Genomic DNA, 18,910 nt, shown 5'->3' on the forward strand with positions numbered 1-18,910 from the left:
TCAATTTTTCTGGACCGAAATTGGTCATTTCTAGTAGCCAACTAGATGGACACCATAGCCCTGATTCCACCAAGAGTTGGGCAAATTCTTTGTTGTTAAAGGGACATCTTGAAAAGAGTCACTCTTGGTAAATTTCAGGCCTTGACTCAAAATGATTAATAGGGATGGCAATGCTTAAGAGAACTCACGTAGAAGCATATTATCAGTTGGTAGCAGGAAAAAAGGGCGCCAGCTGAGGGTGGAAGAAAATGGCGACGCCATAGACTTTAATGCAATTTTCATTAATACAGCGAAAAAAGCAGAGAAAAGGGCGCCGCCATAGACTTTAATGCAATTTTCATTAATACGGCGAAAAAAGCAGAGAAAAGGGCGCCGTAATAAATATCGTTAACAACACTAGAACATTAAAGTTTTTTAAGTTGTTATCGTTTTAGAAGCTTGCAACGTTATAGTTTTTATCATATTATTTTGTTTGTATGTACAGATTTTACATTATAAAATATATAATCGTTTCTATGTGGAAAAGGGTGTGGTTAGGGTTAGGCAACACCAGGGGGAGTGGTTAGGGTTAGGCACTATCTGAGCGGCGGTTAGTTTTAGGCAACACCAGGGGTGGTGGTTAGGGTTAGGCACCACCGGTGGGGTTAGGTACCACCAGGGGGGGTGGATAGGGTTAGACAACCCCTGGGGGGGGGGGTGGTTAGGGTTAGGCACCACTAGGGGAGTGGTTAGTTTTGGGCACCACCAGGGGAGGGTTCTGTGTGAGAGTAGGGTTGGGTTAAGCTGTATTATTGAATTACATAACGATTTTTAACGTTAATATCTTTTTCGTTATTATTTCCCATCTGTTTTAACAACAGAATTTATCGTTCACCAAGTTTGACAACAATGTTTATCATTATCAGATTTCGTTATCCACGGCACCATTTCGTTATCCAGCCGGGCCCTTTTTTCAGGGCGCCCCTTTTTCATGCACGCGATCAGTTTGATCATTTGATAGATTTGTATGGTTCTGATTTGCTGTGATGACTATCTGGTTTAGCACATGATCATGACCAGCAAATCAGAGCCTTACAAATCTATCAGCAGATCAAACTAATCACATGCTTTTACATGAGTTTTCCTAAGCATTGCCATCCCTAATGATAAATGAGTAAGATATTTAAGTAGTGATAGGAAAATTTTAAAGCAAACCTGTTCAGTTCACAACACTTTTAAACCTTAATTCCTTCCTTGGAAGCCACCCAATCAGGCGAAGACTGAATAGAGGCCCTGACCATTTTGCATAGTGCTTTCCTCCATCTTTTCCTGTCATACACAAGCTAATAGGATCACCTTAGATGCCAATAACAGTGCTTACATTAGCTAGAGAATGGCAGGAAGGGGTGCTGTAAGTCTTCTCCAAATCAGAGAGGTCAGTTCCTCCATAAACAGATCCCCTGAAACTGAGAGTCTCCCCAGTGTGCGTAAGAATGATCTAGAGTATAAAAAAGATTTGCAAGTTTATAAATGTGCAAACATTGACAGGTTGATTCTGGAGTGCAGTTTTGGGCAACAGAACTGAATCCTCCATAGTCTGTGGAAAGATTAATGCTATAAAGAAAATCACCATCATTCTCCCCAAATTAGTGGTCATGTGACCACTGAGCTCCTTCCTGTTCATTCCAAAAGTGAGGCTCTACATGTCATGCTAGTATCACAGTGCTCCACTAATCTGTAAGCATGGTTGTGCACAGTATTGTCCTGCAGCACATACAAGCTTATGAAGGAACGAGCTGAGTGGTCTTGTTATTGCTGATTTCTGAAGTTTTCAGAAATGTAGACAACAAACCAACAAACGTTGATTGCGGTAATATCTTTAATGACTAACTGTACATGTTTCATTGCAAGCTTTCGAAATGTTAAGTATCTTCTTCAGGCATGATTATAGTAGTAGCTGGATAGTGTACTGGTTAAGGGATACTGCCATTGACATGGGAGACCAGGGTTCCAGTACCTATTCAGTAAGGAGTTCAAGGTAACACTGCAGGGTGGCATCTTGAGCGCGTCCCAGTGGCTGCAGCTCTTGAGCGCTTTGAGTCCGACAGAAGAAAAGCACTATACAAATGTTCAAATTATCATTATTATACAAAACTGGGTCAGAACCAGATGTGTATAATGCCTGAAGAAGAAACTTAACATTTTGAAAGCTTGCAATAAATCATGTACAGTTAGCTGGATAGTGTACTGGTTAAAGAGACTCAGAGATGAGTTATAAGGCCGTTTTTTAACTTACCCGGGGCTTCCTCCAGCCCCATAAGCATGGATGCGTCCCTCGCTGTCCTTCTGCGGTCTTCTGTTCAGCCGCGGTGAGCCCCGGGAACATGCTCAGTGACGTGCGTCCGGGTGTACTGTGCATGCGCAGTAGGTCGGCGCATGTACAGAAGACCCAGACTGGCTTTGACTGAGCCCATTACCAGGGCTCACCGCGGCAGAATGGGAGACAGTAGGAGGACGGCGAGGGACGCATCCATGCTTATGGGGCTGGAAGAAGCCCCGGGTAAGTAAAAAAAACTGCCTTATGACTCATCTCCGAGTCTCTTTAAGGGCTCTACCTCTGACACAGGAGACCTGGTTTCAAATCTTTGCTCTTCCTGTTCAGTAAGCCAGCACTTATTTAGTAGGAGACCATTGGCAAGACTCCCTAACACTGCTACTGCCTATAGAGCTAGTGGCTGCGGCTCTGACGCTTTGAGTACGCCAGGAGAAAAGCACTATATAAATGTTATTTGTCTTGTCTATGTCTTATCATTAAGGTATTACCGGAATCATCATTTTATGTCTGCATTTCTGCTCCTCGACTAACAGTGGACTATACTTCGCTCGAAGTTTTAAGGTGAGATAATAACTTTTATAGTACTACTCATTCCACAATCAGCAGGTGGTGGGAGCCCAGACCCTCGAATTGTACAACTGTAACGTATTGTAGCTTAGCCAAGGCCAGGATGGCATAAGTTCTCTGCAATGTATCTAATACATAAACAATGGGTATCTGCAGTGTTATTTGAGTTGTCCATCTCGAGGGTTCAATTAAGAAAGTTAATGATGAGATGGCACTTTGAAAAGTAGCAGACATAGCCTGCGGCATGGACTTAGCAAAGGGATTAAATTGACGTTCAATAGTAATCTAATTGACAAGGATCTTCAAGCTGAAATGCGAGTAGCCGTCATCTCATCAGCCTGCCATAAGAACGTCAATAAAGAGCATTTGGCAGCCAGTCATCATATTTTGGCCGGGCACGGCACATCACTTTATACAAATAAGAAAAGAAAAAAATAAGTCAAAAGACAAAATAGCAATCTAAAAGGAAGTAGAGAAGCTATAAAATTGGTAGGGAGTGTTGTAGGTGTTTCCAACAGTCTTTGTGCTCATTTCAGATGTTCATATTGCATGAGTTACCACATGTAGTAACTTCGGGTTGTATCCACCTGGGAGGCTTTGCCCTCTGCCGTCCCATCTTTGTCCTTGTCGCTGTCACCTTCCCACAGGCTGATGAGTGGGGGATACAGCTCATTAAGCGGAATCGATGATGTCTTCTGCATGTATTTCTTCAGGGAATGGCGATAGTTTTTCCGCTGGAATCTTTTTGCTGCATAAACGGAAACAGAAGCAAAACTGATGAGGGCAAAAACAGAGCCCATAACTGCAGCCAGAGCTGCGCTGGTCTCCTGGTCTGTGACAGCCAGTGAATAGGATGCTCCCTTGGTGGTGACATTGATGCAGGCCCTCTGAGCTTGTTGATGTAGGCCAGAGACTGTTAGACACACCTCATACTCCGTGGCTGGCTGGAGATGGGTCAAGTTGTATTCATGGACGTCAGCAGGAACGCGAGCTGTGTATGTGATGTGAGGGTTGTCTATCTTCATGGTGGCCGAAGACCATTTTAGATTAGAAGCTAAAACACTGGAGCTAACCTTCCAGGACACCAAGACAGAGCTGGCCTCTGTCTGTTGGATATACAACCTAAGAGCCTGTGATGCATCAAGAACAGTCCCATTGATACGCAGTGTGGCTACCCTGGTGTCTGCGCCTTCAGAGTTTTGTGCCACACATGTGTAACGGCCAGAGTCCTCCACTTGAACACTGATGATCTGGAGTGTGCCTTCACTACTTAGCTGTAATTTATCAGAAAGAGTCTCTGTAGTGACCTTGTGCCCTAACGGGGTAACCCAGTAGATTTCTGGTTCAGGTTCTGCCATAGCTCGGCAGTCCAAAGAGACAGTCATGCCCAAATCCAGGTTGAGGTGGCTTGGAAAGGTATCCTGGGCAATCATGGGGAGACACTGCTCTCCAGCGGGGTCTTGAGCCAATGCTTCTTTCACAGGTTGACCTCTGTACTCTGGGGGCAGTGCACAAAACATAGACAATGGCTCCATGAAACGTATGGTGGTTTGGTTGGAACCCATCCAGTGGAGGACACAGTCACAGCGCAGTGGATTGCTGTGGATACTGATTTCACGAAGATTTGGAAGGGACTCTACTGTCCCCTTGTAGACAGAATTCAGTGCATTATTGTTCAGCATCAAGCTTTCAAGTGTAGGCACATTACGAAAGGCCGAACGGTGGATGTAGGACAATTTTGGATTGTTCGTGGCTTCAAGCTTTGTCAGCTCAGGGAGATTGTCTAGAGCATAACGGTCAAGAGAAACAAGCTCTGCCATATTGTTGATCCCTAGCTCCTTCAGACGTAGCATGTTTTTGAAATCTCCTTCTTGGACCTTTCGGATAGGATTTTTGTTTAGGTCCAAAAATTTTAGATTGGGCAATTTTTGCAGAGCTGGCTGGGGCACTTTACTTAGTTTATTGTCATAGAAAGATAAGCTTTCCAAGTTATCCAGTCCTAGAAAAGCATTCCCTGGAATGTCACTTAGGTACATCCCTGCCAAGACCAAACTTCGCAAATTGCTAAGAGGTTTGAAGTTTAAATCCAAAATACCAATCACAGGGTTCTCCCCAATCATTAATATCTCCAAATTGGGTGTGGATTCAAACCAGCGGCTGTCGATAATCCTTAACTTGTTTGAATTTAGGTGCAGACGGAGCAAATTGCGTAAACCTGAGAAGGCACTGGGTGAGATAGAACTCAACTGGTTGTGATTGATATAGAGTTCCTCGAGATTGGTCAAGTCTTGCAAACAGTAGTCAGCCATCTCAAAAATTTGATTTTCCTCCAAGTGCAGAGTTGTGAGCTGACTAAGATTGGATAAACCCACATCCTGGATGGAGGTGATGTTGTTCTGTGAAAGATCAAGTTCCGTGAGGTTTAGTAGCTGTTGCAGTTCTCCATTAGTCCGTTCAATGTTGTTGCTTTGCAGCAGAAGGACCTGTGTATCTACAGAAAGGTTCACAGGGATTCTTGTCAAGCGCAGATCATTACAGTCCACAGTTTTGGCCTCACGGTAGGTGGACTGTGGAGTAAACCATGGGCGATTACCACAGACGCAGAGCTGTGGGCACTCAATTGCTGGAAATGAGGATTCTGCTGTTGGGACGATGAGGAGTCCAAGGACGAGCTGGCAAACAGCCAGAACAATAGCATTTCTCTTATCCATGTTCACCAAAGTAACAAGATGCAGAAAGCAGGGCAAATGGTTATAAGATGGCTTTTTGCGTCAATTTCTTGATCAAAATGCAGAGAAGTGGAAATCACCTGGAAGGAAGAACAAACAGGAAAAATTAGCAAACCACTAAACTAAAAAGTAAATGTTAACAATGTGTGAACAAGAGCTACTAACAATATTGTCAACAATTTAAATAACGGCGTTCCGAAAAAAAAACCCTTTCCTGTACAAACACACTGCTCGGCTGTAGGCTGAAGAGTCGGTTTGAAAGAGGTTTCACGTGATCAAAGGTTTGCGTGCAGCAGATTACGTGATAACTGCTGTGATAGCAGTTATCACGCTTTAGTGAATCAAGCCCAAAATGTGAGTGTGTACAAGCTTCAAAGGACAACTGTAGTGAGAGGCATATGGAGGCTGCCATATTTTTTTTTCCTTTTTAGCAAAACCAGTTGCCTGGCTGTCCTGCTTATCCTCTGCCTCTAAAATTTGTAGCCATTTAGATCAGGTGTTTCTGAAATTATTGTCAGATCTGACAAGATTAGCTGCATGCTTGTTGCTGGTGTGATTCAGCCACTACTGCGGCCAAGTAGCTCAGCAGGGCTGCCAGGCAACTGGTATTGTTTAGAAGGAAATAAATATGGCAGCCTCCCTATTCTTCTCACTTCAGTGGTCCTTTAAGGGGAAGAGGAAGAGGAAGAGGAGGGAGGGAACAAAAGGGACGGGAATCAAAGGAGGAATACAGACGCACTGGGGAGTAAGGAGATAAGAGGAGAAGAAAAAAAGGACTAGGGAAATGCATGGATAGAGGCGATTCACATTTCAAACTATAGGGAATTTTCAATTTTGTCATCTGAAACAATCGTTTGTGATTGTCTCGGGTGAGTAAGTGCAGGTGTCTCCCGACTTTGTTGGCCTCTTCCTTTGCATGACTCTTGCCTGATTGCTTTTATCTGCTATAGTCCTTCTGCCTGTCCTCCCTCCTCCCCTCTCCACATAACAGAACAGACTGCTCAGCAGATAGCCAAACAGTGGGTCTGTACAGCAATCCTTCCAAAAACCAAGCATAAACATCTGTTATGGGCATCAGTTATTGCAAGTGTGTAATTAGCTTCGGGTACACCTCTTAGATCTTATGACAGGCGGTAGTGCATTCAGCAGTATAACAGTAATGGTGGTCATACACATATCAATTTTCCCGTATGATTTCTGGCAGATTCAATCACTCTGATTGAATCTGTTAAAAAAATCTATTGCTCCAACAAATCCGATCAATTGATTCTTACCTACGATCAATCAATCGAACAGAAGATTTGCATTGATTAGGTCAGGGCAGAAGCAGGAGCGACTGACAGGCCATAACGCTGCACTGCGGTGCAATGCTGCAGTTTGGTTGATTTTTCAATAAATTTACTGCTGAAATCTATTGAAAATTCATGTGCTGTGTATGGTAGGAATCAATTCCTCTCATACTGCACATCGCTTTTACTATTGTTTTCCCTTTGGACAAGATAGGACAAATAACATTTTTATTGCGCTTTTCTCCTGGCAGACTCAAAGCGCTTGCGAGGCACTAGCAGGCAGTAACAAAGTTAGGGAGTCTAGCCCAAGGACCCCTTACTGAATAGGTGCTGGCTTACTGAACAGGAATAGCCGAGATTGGAACCCAGGTCGCCTATGGCAGAGAAAGAACCCTCAAGGTGGCCATACTTTAGGCGACTTGGCGGCCGATCGACCATCCGATTAGATTATTATAATCAAATTGGATGAAAATCGGTGCCATCAAGTACATGTCCGACCGACAATGTGATCAATATCGGCTCTGAAATTGGACTCCTAGTCGATCACGCATGTTGCAAGATGTTCTGCCTACTTGCTCGATCGGGTGCGTGGAGGGAACGGCGTGCGCTGTCCCCCCTAATGACAAATGTCCCCCCGGTTCCCAGGTGCAATGTGTACATTACCTTTCTGCTGCCCCCACTTGTCCCCGCAGGCTCCGGGTGCATCCCACTGTACATACACACGGCCATGTTATTAGGCAACCACATGGCGCACGTGTATGGCGAGTAGAGTGCGCCCAGAGCCTGCGGAGACTAGCATAGGCAGCGGAAAGGTAATGTATACATTGCACCTGGGCACTGGGGAGACACTATCATTAGATGTGACAGCGTCGGAGCAGCGAGGCGGACGTATGCGGCACACAAGCCCGATTCCCAAGAGATTTCATGCTGAAATTGATTGGGAATCGGTCTGTTGTGTACGGGCAGCTGACAGATCTCTCTCTTATCAGATTCAAATAAAGAGAGAGATTCTCGCCGGGGGATTCTCTTGGTCGAATCTGCCCATACATCGCTAGAGGTATGGCGACCTTTAAAAGACAACTTTAACTAGAGGCATTTGGAGGCTGCCATATTTATTTCCTTTTAAACAATACCAGTTGCCTGGCAGCCTTGCTGGTCTAGTTGGCTGCAGAAGTGTCTGAATCACACCAGAAACAAGCATGCAGCTACTGTAATCTGGTCAGATCTGATAATAATGTCAAAAACATCTGATATGTTGCTTGCTTGTTCAGGGACTATGGCTAAAAGTATTAGGATAGCCAGGCAACTGGTACTGTTTAAAAGGAAATAAATATGGCAGCCTCCATATCCCTCTTGTTACAGTTGTCTTTTAACCAGCAGCCCTGTTTCTATGGGCATGCAAATAGTGCAATCGCCCAGGGCGCCGGATTGAGCGGCAGGAGTGGGGGCGCAGCGGCGGGGGGAGTGGGCATAGCTAGTTACAACTCACCTACCACGATCCCTGCACCCAGCCTCTTATCTTCTTCCACTCCCGGCGTCCATCGTGGTGGTACCTGCGTCCCCTGTGAAAACGTGACCGTCATCACAGGAGGAGCTGTTACCAATGTGACAGACGCCGGGAGAGGAAGGAGATAGAGACTGCGGGAGATCGCGGAAGGTAGAAGAGTTGTAACTATGCTATACCCGCACCCTCGCCGCTGTGCCTATGCTGAAGGCACCTACCTATCTAGCCTATATTCGAGGCACCTACCTATCTAACCTATACTGGGGGAACCTACCTATCTAACCTATACTGGGGGTACCTACCTATCTAACCTATACTGGGGGTGCCTACCTATCTAACCTATACTGGGGGCACCTACCTATCTAACCTATACTCGGGGCACCTACCTATCCAACCTATACTCAGGGAACCTACCTATCTAATCTATACTCAGGGGAACCTACCTATCTAACCTGTACTGGGGGCAACTATCTAACCTATACTGGTGGCAAGTGGCAACTATACGGGCTACCCTATACCAGATTTACCTACCTAGCTAACCTATATTGGGGCCTAGGGGCAACTATGCCTTGCTACCTATACAGGGTGGGGACCTATAGCTGGCTAACTATACTGAGGGCAACTAGATCTGGCTAACCTATTCTGTGTGCACCTATACCTGGCACCAAGGGGGAGAGGGCATGATATTTACACCCTCACCCTGGGTGAAATTTAGTCTAGAAGCTGCCCTGTTAACCAGTACAACCAGTCCACTATCCAGCCATTTTAGAACCCACAAAAGATGCAGGGTTAGGGAAGCTTTAGAAACCTGAGAGTACAGTGTATGCATGTTACCCCAGACTGTTCTGATATTCTATAAGCAGGAATGCATTATGCAAGCGTGAGCACTCTGTGATACACATGTTAATTGTTATCAATCACATCCAGACCTGACCTGCCATTCAGAACACAAACAAGTGACAGATTAGGAACTCATGGTGACTCTTATCGAGTCCATCACAAGAGAGCTCACTCTGTCCTATTGATACACAAATATCCCGACAGCTGGGAGGGTGACCTGCTACAGAGGGCAGAGAGCAACACATCATTATATTAACTCCATGTCCCAGGAGGCCACAGCTTGTGCCTAGCCTCAAATGCCAGGATATTTAAAGGAACACTCACCTATATATATATATATATATATATATATATATATATATATATATATATATATATATATATACACACTAAATAAACTAAGGCTGTAAGTATACACGGACACATCTGCAGCTGCTTGTGCACACCACAACCACCGCATTAAGCCACTGCTCACAATGGCGTCGCCTACACTAATTCACCACCCACACAAAGACAGAGCAAGATTACCCAAAGGCAATCTAGGCAGGTGACTGGGGCCAACTGGGTGTCAGGGGGCCCAACTGCAACTTCCTTTGACCCCACTCCAATCTCAGATTAACAAAAGAGCCATAACAGGGAGCCAAAGCTACTACCTTGCCTTGGGCCCCATTTAATCTTAATCTGCCTCTACACTAAATTGGGTCCACAATGCAAACATCACCAGGACTCCAAAGCCTGTGCCACCCACACAATGCCACCACTCACACCGCAAAACAAAAGCTGTAAGTATGCATGGACGCACCTACGCACGCAATTCTTTAGAGAATCGGGGGTATGCTGGTACATAATGTATATAGTACATAAATATGTCCAAGGTGTCCTTAAAGAGAACCAGAGACGAACAAAGTAATAGATTTATACATACCTGGGGCTTCCTCCAGCCCCATCAGCATAGATCGCTCCCACGCCGCCGTCCTCCGCTGCCTCTAACTATTGTACTGCGCTGGCACGTGCGGAAAGCAGGCGCCAGCGAGACTGAGGGAGTTCCTGTGGATGCGTACAACTGGCCGCGTCCAGCGGAACTGACGGGGGCCCAGTACCAGCGATAAAGGCAGTTGAGGACGAAGGCGTGGGAGCGATCCATGCCGATGGGGCAGGTTTGTATAAAAAATGTGTCATTTTCCAGGTCTCGTTCATCTCAGGTTCCCTTTAATGATAAAATTTTTAGCGAACAATCATATTTTCAATAAGATCATTCAAAACTGAAAGTATCATATTTAATTGGTCCACAACATTAAAAGTTTTAAACTATTCCTGACATCAAAACCAGCTGCGATTGTATCTATGAAAAATCCACCACGCCAATCGTCCACTTCTTTAAGGAAACGATCGATAATGCGATTATTCAGGATCAATAGGGCCCATCAGCCTCTCTGCCTTTATGCAATATAATCCCCTTTGCCCCCTACAGTAATCCTTTAAGGGCTGGATTCACTAAACCGTGATAAATCAAATATCACACCTTATGAAAATATAAAACACATCTTATCAAAGTTAATACGCCTTATCAGAGTAGCATAGCATCCGCTACGAACTTATGTCTGCTAATTGGCAATGGCACTGCCCTGAGCCCCTGCGGGTTCGTAGCGCTTGCTAGGCTACTCTGATAAGGCGTGTTAGCTTTGATAAGGTGTGATATGTTTGAAAAGGTGTGATATCTTTTCATAAGGTGTGATATCTTTTCATAAGGTGTGATATTTGAGTTATCACGGTTTAGTGAACCCTATGAGCGCGTTCATTTTTTTCAAGCACTGGCGATTTTAATAAGCGCTTTAAAAGTGCTTGTGTAATGTTGCTCTAAGTGAGTGTTCTCCCATGAGCGATGGGCTTTCTTTCCGAGCGCAAGCGCGGGTCCTGCACCATTTCCTGAGCATTTGCGCTTCAATGCAAGGTAGAGGAGAATGGCTAAGCGTTCTAAAAAGCGATTTGAAAAGCGATTTTGTGAGTGCTATTGATCACAATGTATATTAATTACATTCAGTTCGAGGTCAAAGAGTTCACTTCCTGATTGTTTTCAGGAAGAAAAACTCAAATTGCCTAACAAAAGCGCTTAGAAAGGCTCTTCTAAAAATCGCAGATCGCTCTGAAAGTGCAGGGAAAAGCGCTTTAAAAAGCGTTCACAAAGCGCTCAGCGCTTGCAATTGCGCTGGTGATTTGGAATGTGAACAAGGCTTAACTGTCCTTTATAGGAGCTCCCAATCTAATACCTATCAATAGTCTATCAATAGTCTGAGCCATTTAGATGGCGCGATAGATAATTTCGGACACGTCAGATCTCCCGCCCGATCGTTTCGCTACTCGATTCCGCATTGAGATAATGGAAAAAGATAAGAAAAACGAGTGGAAGATAAGAGAAATGCCTGCGGAATCGAGCGGAGAATCGATCGAGTGGGAGAATCGAGCGGCAAAATCGAGCTGTGTATTCCCAGCATAAGGGGGAAGGGGGGAGCAATTAAGGTCCATACAAACGTTAGATTAAAGTCGGCGTGCACAAACAAGCGACGCGCTCAAATGACAATACCCAGCAAAAAGAAATTACAGGTAGTTTAAACGACATTGTTCGCACGCACCAATATTCCAAACCATTATGTGAATACACCATATAAAATGTGTGCAAGTTGCATTTTACACAACATATGGTTGCGTGCTCTGGAACAATGTTTATTGAATAACAATGTACTGTATATACCAGCCGATTGGACAATATCTTCCCGTAGTTGTCGGAAGTTGATCGGCCAAAATAAGCAGTTGGTTGTCGTCATTTAACTACAATTTTTTATACCAATCGTTATCTGATACAGCAATATCTGTTATTCAGAGCTCATTCAGTATTGTGCTGTGCTAAAATCCATCACTTGGGACAGGGACTTCACAGGCAGGCAGTACAGCAATAAGGGACATGCTTCCAGCTACTTTATTCATTCTGGTAATGGAGTTCTGTTCTAATATAAGAAAAGGTTTGGCTGTAACTACAACATCAAACCCATCTCCAATAAATACACCACCCAATAGCTTTAGCCAGAAAACTGCCTGGATGTTACCTTTATTTCATTATAAGCCATTTACAGCTCATAATCCTGTTTGAAAAGCATGGTTTCCTGACCTGAGGCAGCCCAGCTGAAAATGCAATGTGAATTCTGTGGCTAGAGCTACTGCTGCACATGTCAGTATCATGCATGTATAGAGGCAGGGCACAGACCGAGCTCATAGCCCCCAACTGTCCCTCTTTCTGAGGGACAGTCCCTCTTTGGGAACCAAATCCCTCTGTCCCTCTTTCTTTCTTATATGTCCCTCTTTTAAAGAGAAACTCCGACCAAGAATTGAACTTTATCCCAATCAGTAGCTGATACCCCCTTTTACATGAGAAATCTATTCCTTTTCACAAACAGACCATCAGGGGGCGCTGTATGACTGATATTGTAGTGAAACCCCTCCCACAAGACGCTCTTGAGTAGGTACTCCTGGCAGTTTCCTGTCTGGGAACCTTGCTGCATTGTGGGAAATAGACGTTTACAGCTGTTTCCAACTGCCAAAAATCATGTAGCAGCTACATCACCTGCCAATAGTAAAAATGTCACCATGTAATAAATATCAGAATGTAAATCAGGGATTTATACGATTTTACAATGGGCAAACACTGACTAAATCATTTATATATAATTTATTGAAAAAATGAAGCACTTTTTTTAATACATTATTTTCACTGGAGTTTTTCTTTAAGACTGATGTACAGATCTGTGTTGATATGCATATTTTTCTACTGAAAAATATGTTTAATTGACTCTAAACGTTATTCCAATCAATTAAATTGATATAATTCTTATTTTCAAATGTTAAAATAAAGAAAAACTAATGATAGAGACGACCATCGGGTTTTGGAATGGTAAAACTACAGCTCTTGATTGTGAATTTTTTGTGATACGCATAGTGATGGGTGTGGTGGGGGCGTGGTTATAAGTGTGAAAGGGGTGTGTCTCAAAGTGTCCCTTTTTCTTTTCTCAAAATGTTGGGATGAATGCGAGCCGCAGCCGTCAGATAAGATCGCAGAGGTCCGAGCTACAAACTCATGTTGAAGGTGATCCTCACAATGAGATTTATTTACAGATGTGGCAATTTGCTGATTGCTAGTTTGTGGGGGAAAAAAAATCCCTTTTCAGATTACTATATTTGTTAAACTGAAAATCAACGGAAAAGATTGCTACCCCTCATTAAAAGCTCTGACCCAGCTTGGTTGCAGCTACTGTGCATATGCGGCTCCATCTGGGCGCTTCCTTGAATGCACACCCATGGCTGGGAGCATTTTGTGCATGTGCTGATACAATGCTTTATGAACCACACGTGTGCAGAATGCTCCCGGCAATGGCAACATGATCGAGGAGTTGCTCAGGCTGGTCCACTCATGCGCAGTAGCTGTCACCCAGCCAAGCTTTTTATGAGGGGTGACAGAAAGAAAATGGAGGAGACCCAGAAGACATAGAGGGCCCTCTAAGACCATGAGGGCTGGAAGAAGCCCTAGGTAAGTAAAAGTCAACTTTTGTATCCAGTTTAGGTGTACTTTAAGTTTTGGCATGCACTATAGGCTACACGGCAGGAGGGTGGAGAAGGGCGGTGCTTTTTTTAAACACCGTTTGCCACTTTTACTGCAGACTGTCAGTCATGAAATAACGGTATGCGGCTGCAATAAAAGTCTATGGGCTGCTTCCCGAATCCTGTGGATTTGTCTAGCGAGAAGTAATGGCTACTCCGTGTGAACTGGCGGTGCTGCAGGGCGAAATATTTAGCTCAATTACGGTACCTGCAATCAAGCACAGATCACAGAGTGCAAAACACCATCACTCTCTAAATGTCTGGCCTTATAAATATGTGATTTAAATTTTAAAAAGTGACCAATACAATTTTTTTTATATTACTGTCTACTTTCTTTAAAAATGATTTTTTGCCTTTAAAAAGGGGTTCATCTGACATGACAGTATTATTATTGTGGGCAGCACAGTGGCGTAGTGGTTAGCACTTTCATCTTGCAGCGCTGGATTCCCGATTCGAATCCCAGCCAGGGCACTATCTGCTAGGAGTTTGCATGTTCTCCACATGTCTGTGTGGGTTTCCTCCAGGCACTCTGATTTCCTCCCACATCCCAAAAACATACAGATAAGTTAATTGGCTTCCCCCTAAAACTGGCCCTAGACTATGACACATGCACTACACGATACATACATAGACATATGACTATGGTTGGGACTAGATTGTGAGCTCCTCCGAGGGATAGTTAGTGACAAGACTATAAACTCTGTATAGAGCTGCGTAATATGTTGGCACTATATAAAAATACTTAAAGAGGAACTCCAGCCTAAACAAACATACTGTCATTAAGTTATATTAGTTATGTTAATTAAAATAGATAGGGAATATAATCTCTTACCCACCCTGTTTTAAAAGAACAGACAAATGTTTGATTTCATGATAGCAGCCATCTTTTTGGTTGTAAGGAGGTGACAGGGAGCATGAGACACAGTTCCAACTGTCCTGTGTCCTGAGCACCTCTCCCAGTTGCTAGGCAACGTGAACAACAACATAGGAAATCCCATCATGCTCTGCAACAGCATCAGGGAAAAAAAGCCCGGGCTGTTTTTCTTTTATGGGTGGAGCTTAGGTAAAAATGCAGCTGAAAATGATGCTTTGGTAAGAAAAAACAAAGTTCTGATGCTGTGAAACTGTTAAAGAAACACCAGACCTTTTCAGTTCTGCTGAGTAGATTTTTAGTCCGGAGGTTCACTTTAAAGAAAATAAATATCTATACAGTGAGGAAATCTTCTAAAGCACTTTAAAGTGAACCTGAACTCTTGCACAGGAGAGAAGGAAAGCATATCGAAATGCACCCTGTTTGAGAGTTTTTAGCCTGTCTAACTTCCCGTCATCTGTGACTAATCACAAGTCTAATTTGATCCCTCAGCTGTGTCATCTGGCTGCCATGGCAGAGAGCTAATTGGTAAACACAGGATGTTAACAATGGCCTCAATTCACTAAGCTTATCTCCTGTCTTTAATAACGTTTCTAGAGTTATCGCCCTGGTGATCAGGCATGTAGTATTCAGGAAACATTTGACCTCAGGCATACCTAAAGTTAACTCTTCTGACTTTAAATTAACTCTTCAATCCTTAAAATAACTCCAGAGTTAAAGACAGGCTGCGTGTGAAAATAACTACAGAGGAGGTAAAATAACTACAGAGGAGGTAAATTAACTACAGAGGATGTAACTTAAGGAATGAAGAGATAAGATAACTCTCTCACTGTGTGGAGGTAAGTTTTCTCTTGCCTTATTATCTCCAGCATGATCTTAGTGAATTGAGGCCTATATGTCTGCTTCCATGACAGCAGGAAGTAGACACTGCAGATTTATTGCAGGATTTGTATCAGCTGTAACAAAGCAATGTTTTTCGTTAAAGGTTATTATGCTGTTGCTTATCTTTTAGGGCTGAGAGGAAGTTCTGAGTTCAGGTCCGCTTTAAAGAGCCAACAGTCATGTCAGATTCTATTTTCCTTAACACAGTCTAATTGTGGGAACACACACGTTATAATTGTTCTGTTCGATTTTACTGCAAGTCAATGATAACAATTGTTTATACAGAAAAACAAAATGTCACATTCTAACTGTCAAATTAACCTTTTTTTTTTTTTTTTTTTCTTTTTTTTTTTTTTAGATTGGGCATGCTGGATGATTCGGACCAACTTTACAAGAATTGTGTCGTGCAAGATATTGTCAAATTGTATTCACACTGAATAAATTGTAAATTATATGTACCTATTCATTACATAATGCACTTTACATACTGTTTGTAAATACAACAAAAAGATGGAATTATGAAATAGTGTGTGTATGTGTATAAAAGAAATTATAGAAATAGTATGATCTGTAATGTGAAAATAATATATATGGAATAGTGATTGTAAGGTAGAATTTTAATTAAATCTGACTGGACTGAACTGTATTGTACTTGATTTATTTATTTTAACAGAATTGTATTGTGTGTGATAACACATGCGTTTTCTGCAATCCGGCACAATGCTGGCGATTTTGCAAAGTGAGGTCCCTGCCTAATGCTGAACAGAGAATAAGGATGCATGAGGTATTGGTAGATGTACAGAGATGTTACATTTGAAAAATCCATTCTAAGAAAGATATTCATATTAAACATTTAAGGCTGCTTTCACAGTAAGATGTTACAGGCGCATGTTAGTGCAGCCTGTAACGCAGCCCAACGCACAGTAATGAAAAATCAATGGGCTGTTCACAGTGCCCACGTTGCGTTACATTGTAACACTGCACGTTAAGTGAAAGTACTGCATGCAGTACTTTATACACGTTATTAGCCGCGTTAGACTGTGTTCACATGCTCAGTAATATGTTTTTTTTTTATACTATCGTGCAGGAGAGGAGGCGGGGAGAGTCCGCTATTGTAGCCAGCCACATGGCTACTTAATATTTACTGCACTGCAGTGTTTTCTTCCTGGAGCGACCGCTGATTGGCTGGCGGGACCACGTGATGCGGAGTGTTCCGATCACAAGGTCTCCGCATCGCATAGGACAAAAAAGGCGCACCAAGAGCTGCATAACGCTGCTCTTAGTAGAGTCCTCATTCAACACCACCAGGCTTTGCGTTAGGGGACGTTATGCGACCTATAACGTCCCCTAAAATGCAACGTCTTGGGGTGAAAAAGGCCTTAAAAATCAAAATGTTTCTCAATCCAACCAACTTTTTCACCATATTTGATGGGGTTTTTTTGTTTTTTTTTACAAAATTGTGGCAATCACACGTGTATGGTCCTTCACATAACTTCCTCTGAACTTTCAATCAATCCAAATATTGGTTTCAAATAAAAATTAAATTAAAAAAATTGTAACGTATGGCAAACTTAAGGCTAATTTTGGGGAAACCAATTAAAATGATCAGTATGTTTTTGGTGTGTGAACAGAAAACCACATAAATGCAGAGAGAACATGCAAACTATATGCTGATAATGTCCTCCTGACCCAGATTTAAGCAGGGGTGTAACTGTGAATCATGGGACAATCCAAGTGAAATGTCGTTTTGGGCCCCCCCATACATTCACCTCCACTTTCACATGGTAACTCACTGCCAGTGGTCATACAATAAGCAAGGCCGGATGTATGCTTTTTGTGCCCTAGGCCAAGTATGTTTTGACTTGCCTTTCTCTCCCATTCCATGTGCAGCCCCCTCTTCTATGTGTAACATCCATGTACAGCAGCCACCGCTCTTTCTTGAACAGCTCCCTTGGGCATCAGTTTCTCTTTTTCATGTGTTGCTCCCCATTTTCAGCCTCCTCTTTCATATGCAGCAACCCCTCTTTCATGTTCAGGTGCCGTCTTGGGCTGCAGCCACCCAAGGCCTGAACGTTCGTGGCCTTTCCAGAAATCCAGCCCTGATAATCAGAGTGGCCTCCATGGCTCACCATCCACAGCAAGTGTAGCCATAACAACACTTGTTCTATAAGTATGGGATCCTGTATTGATGTTAAAGGGAGTATTTAGGGCCCTCCAGAGCCCCTGGCCCCCTGTGGCTGCAGGGGCTGCTACCCTAGCAGTGATGCCTCTGCCCAGCGCTGAAAGGCAAGAATGCTGTCCAATATGCCACGTGCCACACAGGAGATGAAGGAATTTATGCACAGATAAAAATGAGCTCTCTCACCGACTACCTGCAGAGGGCTAGGAGAACCCTGCTGCCTGGGGATAGGCTTCAGAGAAAAGATTATGAAACAACTACTGTATATTATGAAAGGCACTGAAAGAGAGACGTTCTTTGGCATCCTCTATAAACTTTCTCCTCAGCTGCAACCATTAGTAGGAGGGGGTGATACTCTAATGCACAGTATAGCTATCTACAGTACTACGGAGAAACCCTGGCCTGCACAGTTCTGGCTACACTATACACAAGCTGGTCCTCTGGATTCCAGTAAGGAGTGGATGGTTATGCCAGGAGACACATGAGGAGGAGGGCAGCAGACTGTGCGTAGGGTAACCGTGGCAGCCGTCCCTGGCTCGCTGCTTGCTGGTGAGAGAGATGCTCTGGCCACGCTGTGCAATGAATACATTCTGCTGTCTCTGCAGAACTGGAAGTCCTGACAAAGGAGAATGGAGAGCGTAGAAAGCACAGCGCGCACGGACGCACTGCATCAAATGCAATCTTCCCAGCGCTCAAACCATAAAATACAGAGGAGTGCGCTTACAAAGGATAAATATTGGATTGGCTGAGCATGCTTCACTTGTTCACTATATGTATTCAACATCATAAAAACCTACAACCTTGCTTCACAGAGTATACAGCCATGCCACTAACTATCCCACAGATTCCCTACCATAATCATATTCTATCCTCCTACCATAATCTATATTCTAAGTCCATACTATAGCCCATTATAGACCGCTAATCGCAGTCGTTCAGGGTTTTTGCTAGCGTTTTGTAAAGTGATTTCAGCAGTGATTTCCAAAGTTTTTTTGTAGCAATTTTATTTAGTGCTAGCAATTGCAAAAGTGATTGCGATGCAAGGTATTTTTGGTGGTTTCTTAGGTAGTACTGTACATGAGGTACAC

The 18,910-nt window shown here is 43.5% G+C and overlaps 1 protein-coding gene across 2 annotated transcripts in view; it reads right to left on the minus strand.

Annotated features, from left to right (window-relative positions):
- Window positions 1-2,547: 2,547 nt before the first annotated feature.
- LRRN1 (leucine rich repeat neuronal 1) overlaps window positions 2,548-18,910 on the minus strand; it is a 41,254-nt gene continuing 24,891 nt past the window's right edge. The window contains exons 1-2 of one of the 2 annotated variants that reach the window (XM_068253123.1): window positions 12,695-12,779; window positions 2,548-5,690 (exon numbers count right to left, since the gene is read on the minus strand). In XM_068253123.1, coding sequence (XP_068109224.1) covers window positions 3,436-5,592 — 2,157 coding nt within the window. In that variant the 5' untranslated portion in view covers window positions 5,593-5,690; window positions 12,695-12,779 and the 3' untranslated portion in view covers window positions 2,548-3,435. Of the gene's footprint in view, window positions 5,691-12,694; window positions 12,780-18,910 lie in introns of those variants that run through there. The other variant, XM_068253122.1, reaches the window with a different exon arrangement.

The sequence above is a fragment of the Hyperolius riggenbachi genome, chromosome 9 (assembly GCF_040937935.1).
Source record: "Hyperolius riggenbachi isolate aHypRig1 chromosome 9, aHypRig1.pri, whole genome shotgun sequence".
In the NCBI taxonomy this organism is placed as follows: Eukaryota; Metazoa; Chordata; class Amphibia; order Anura; family Hyperoliidae; genus Hyperolius; species Hyperolius riggenbachi.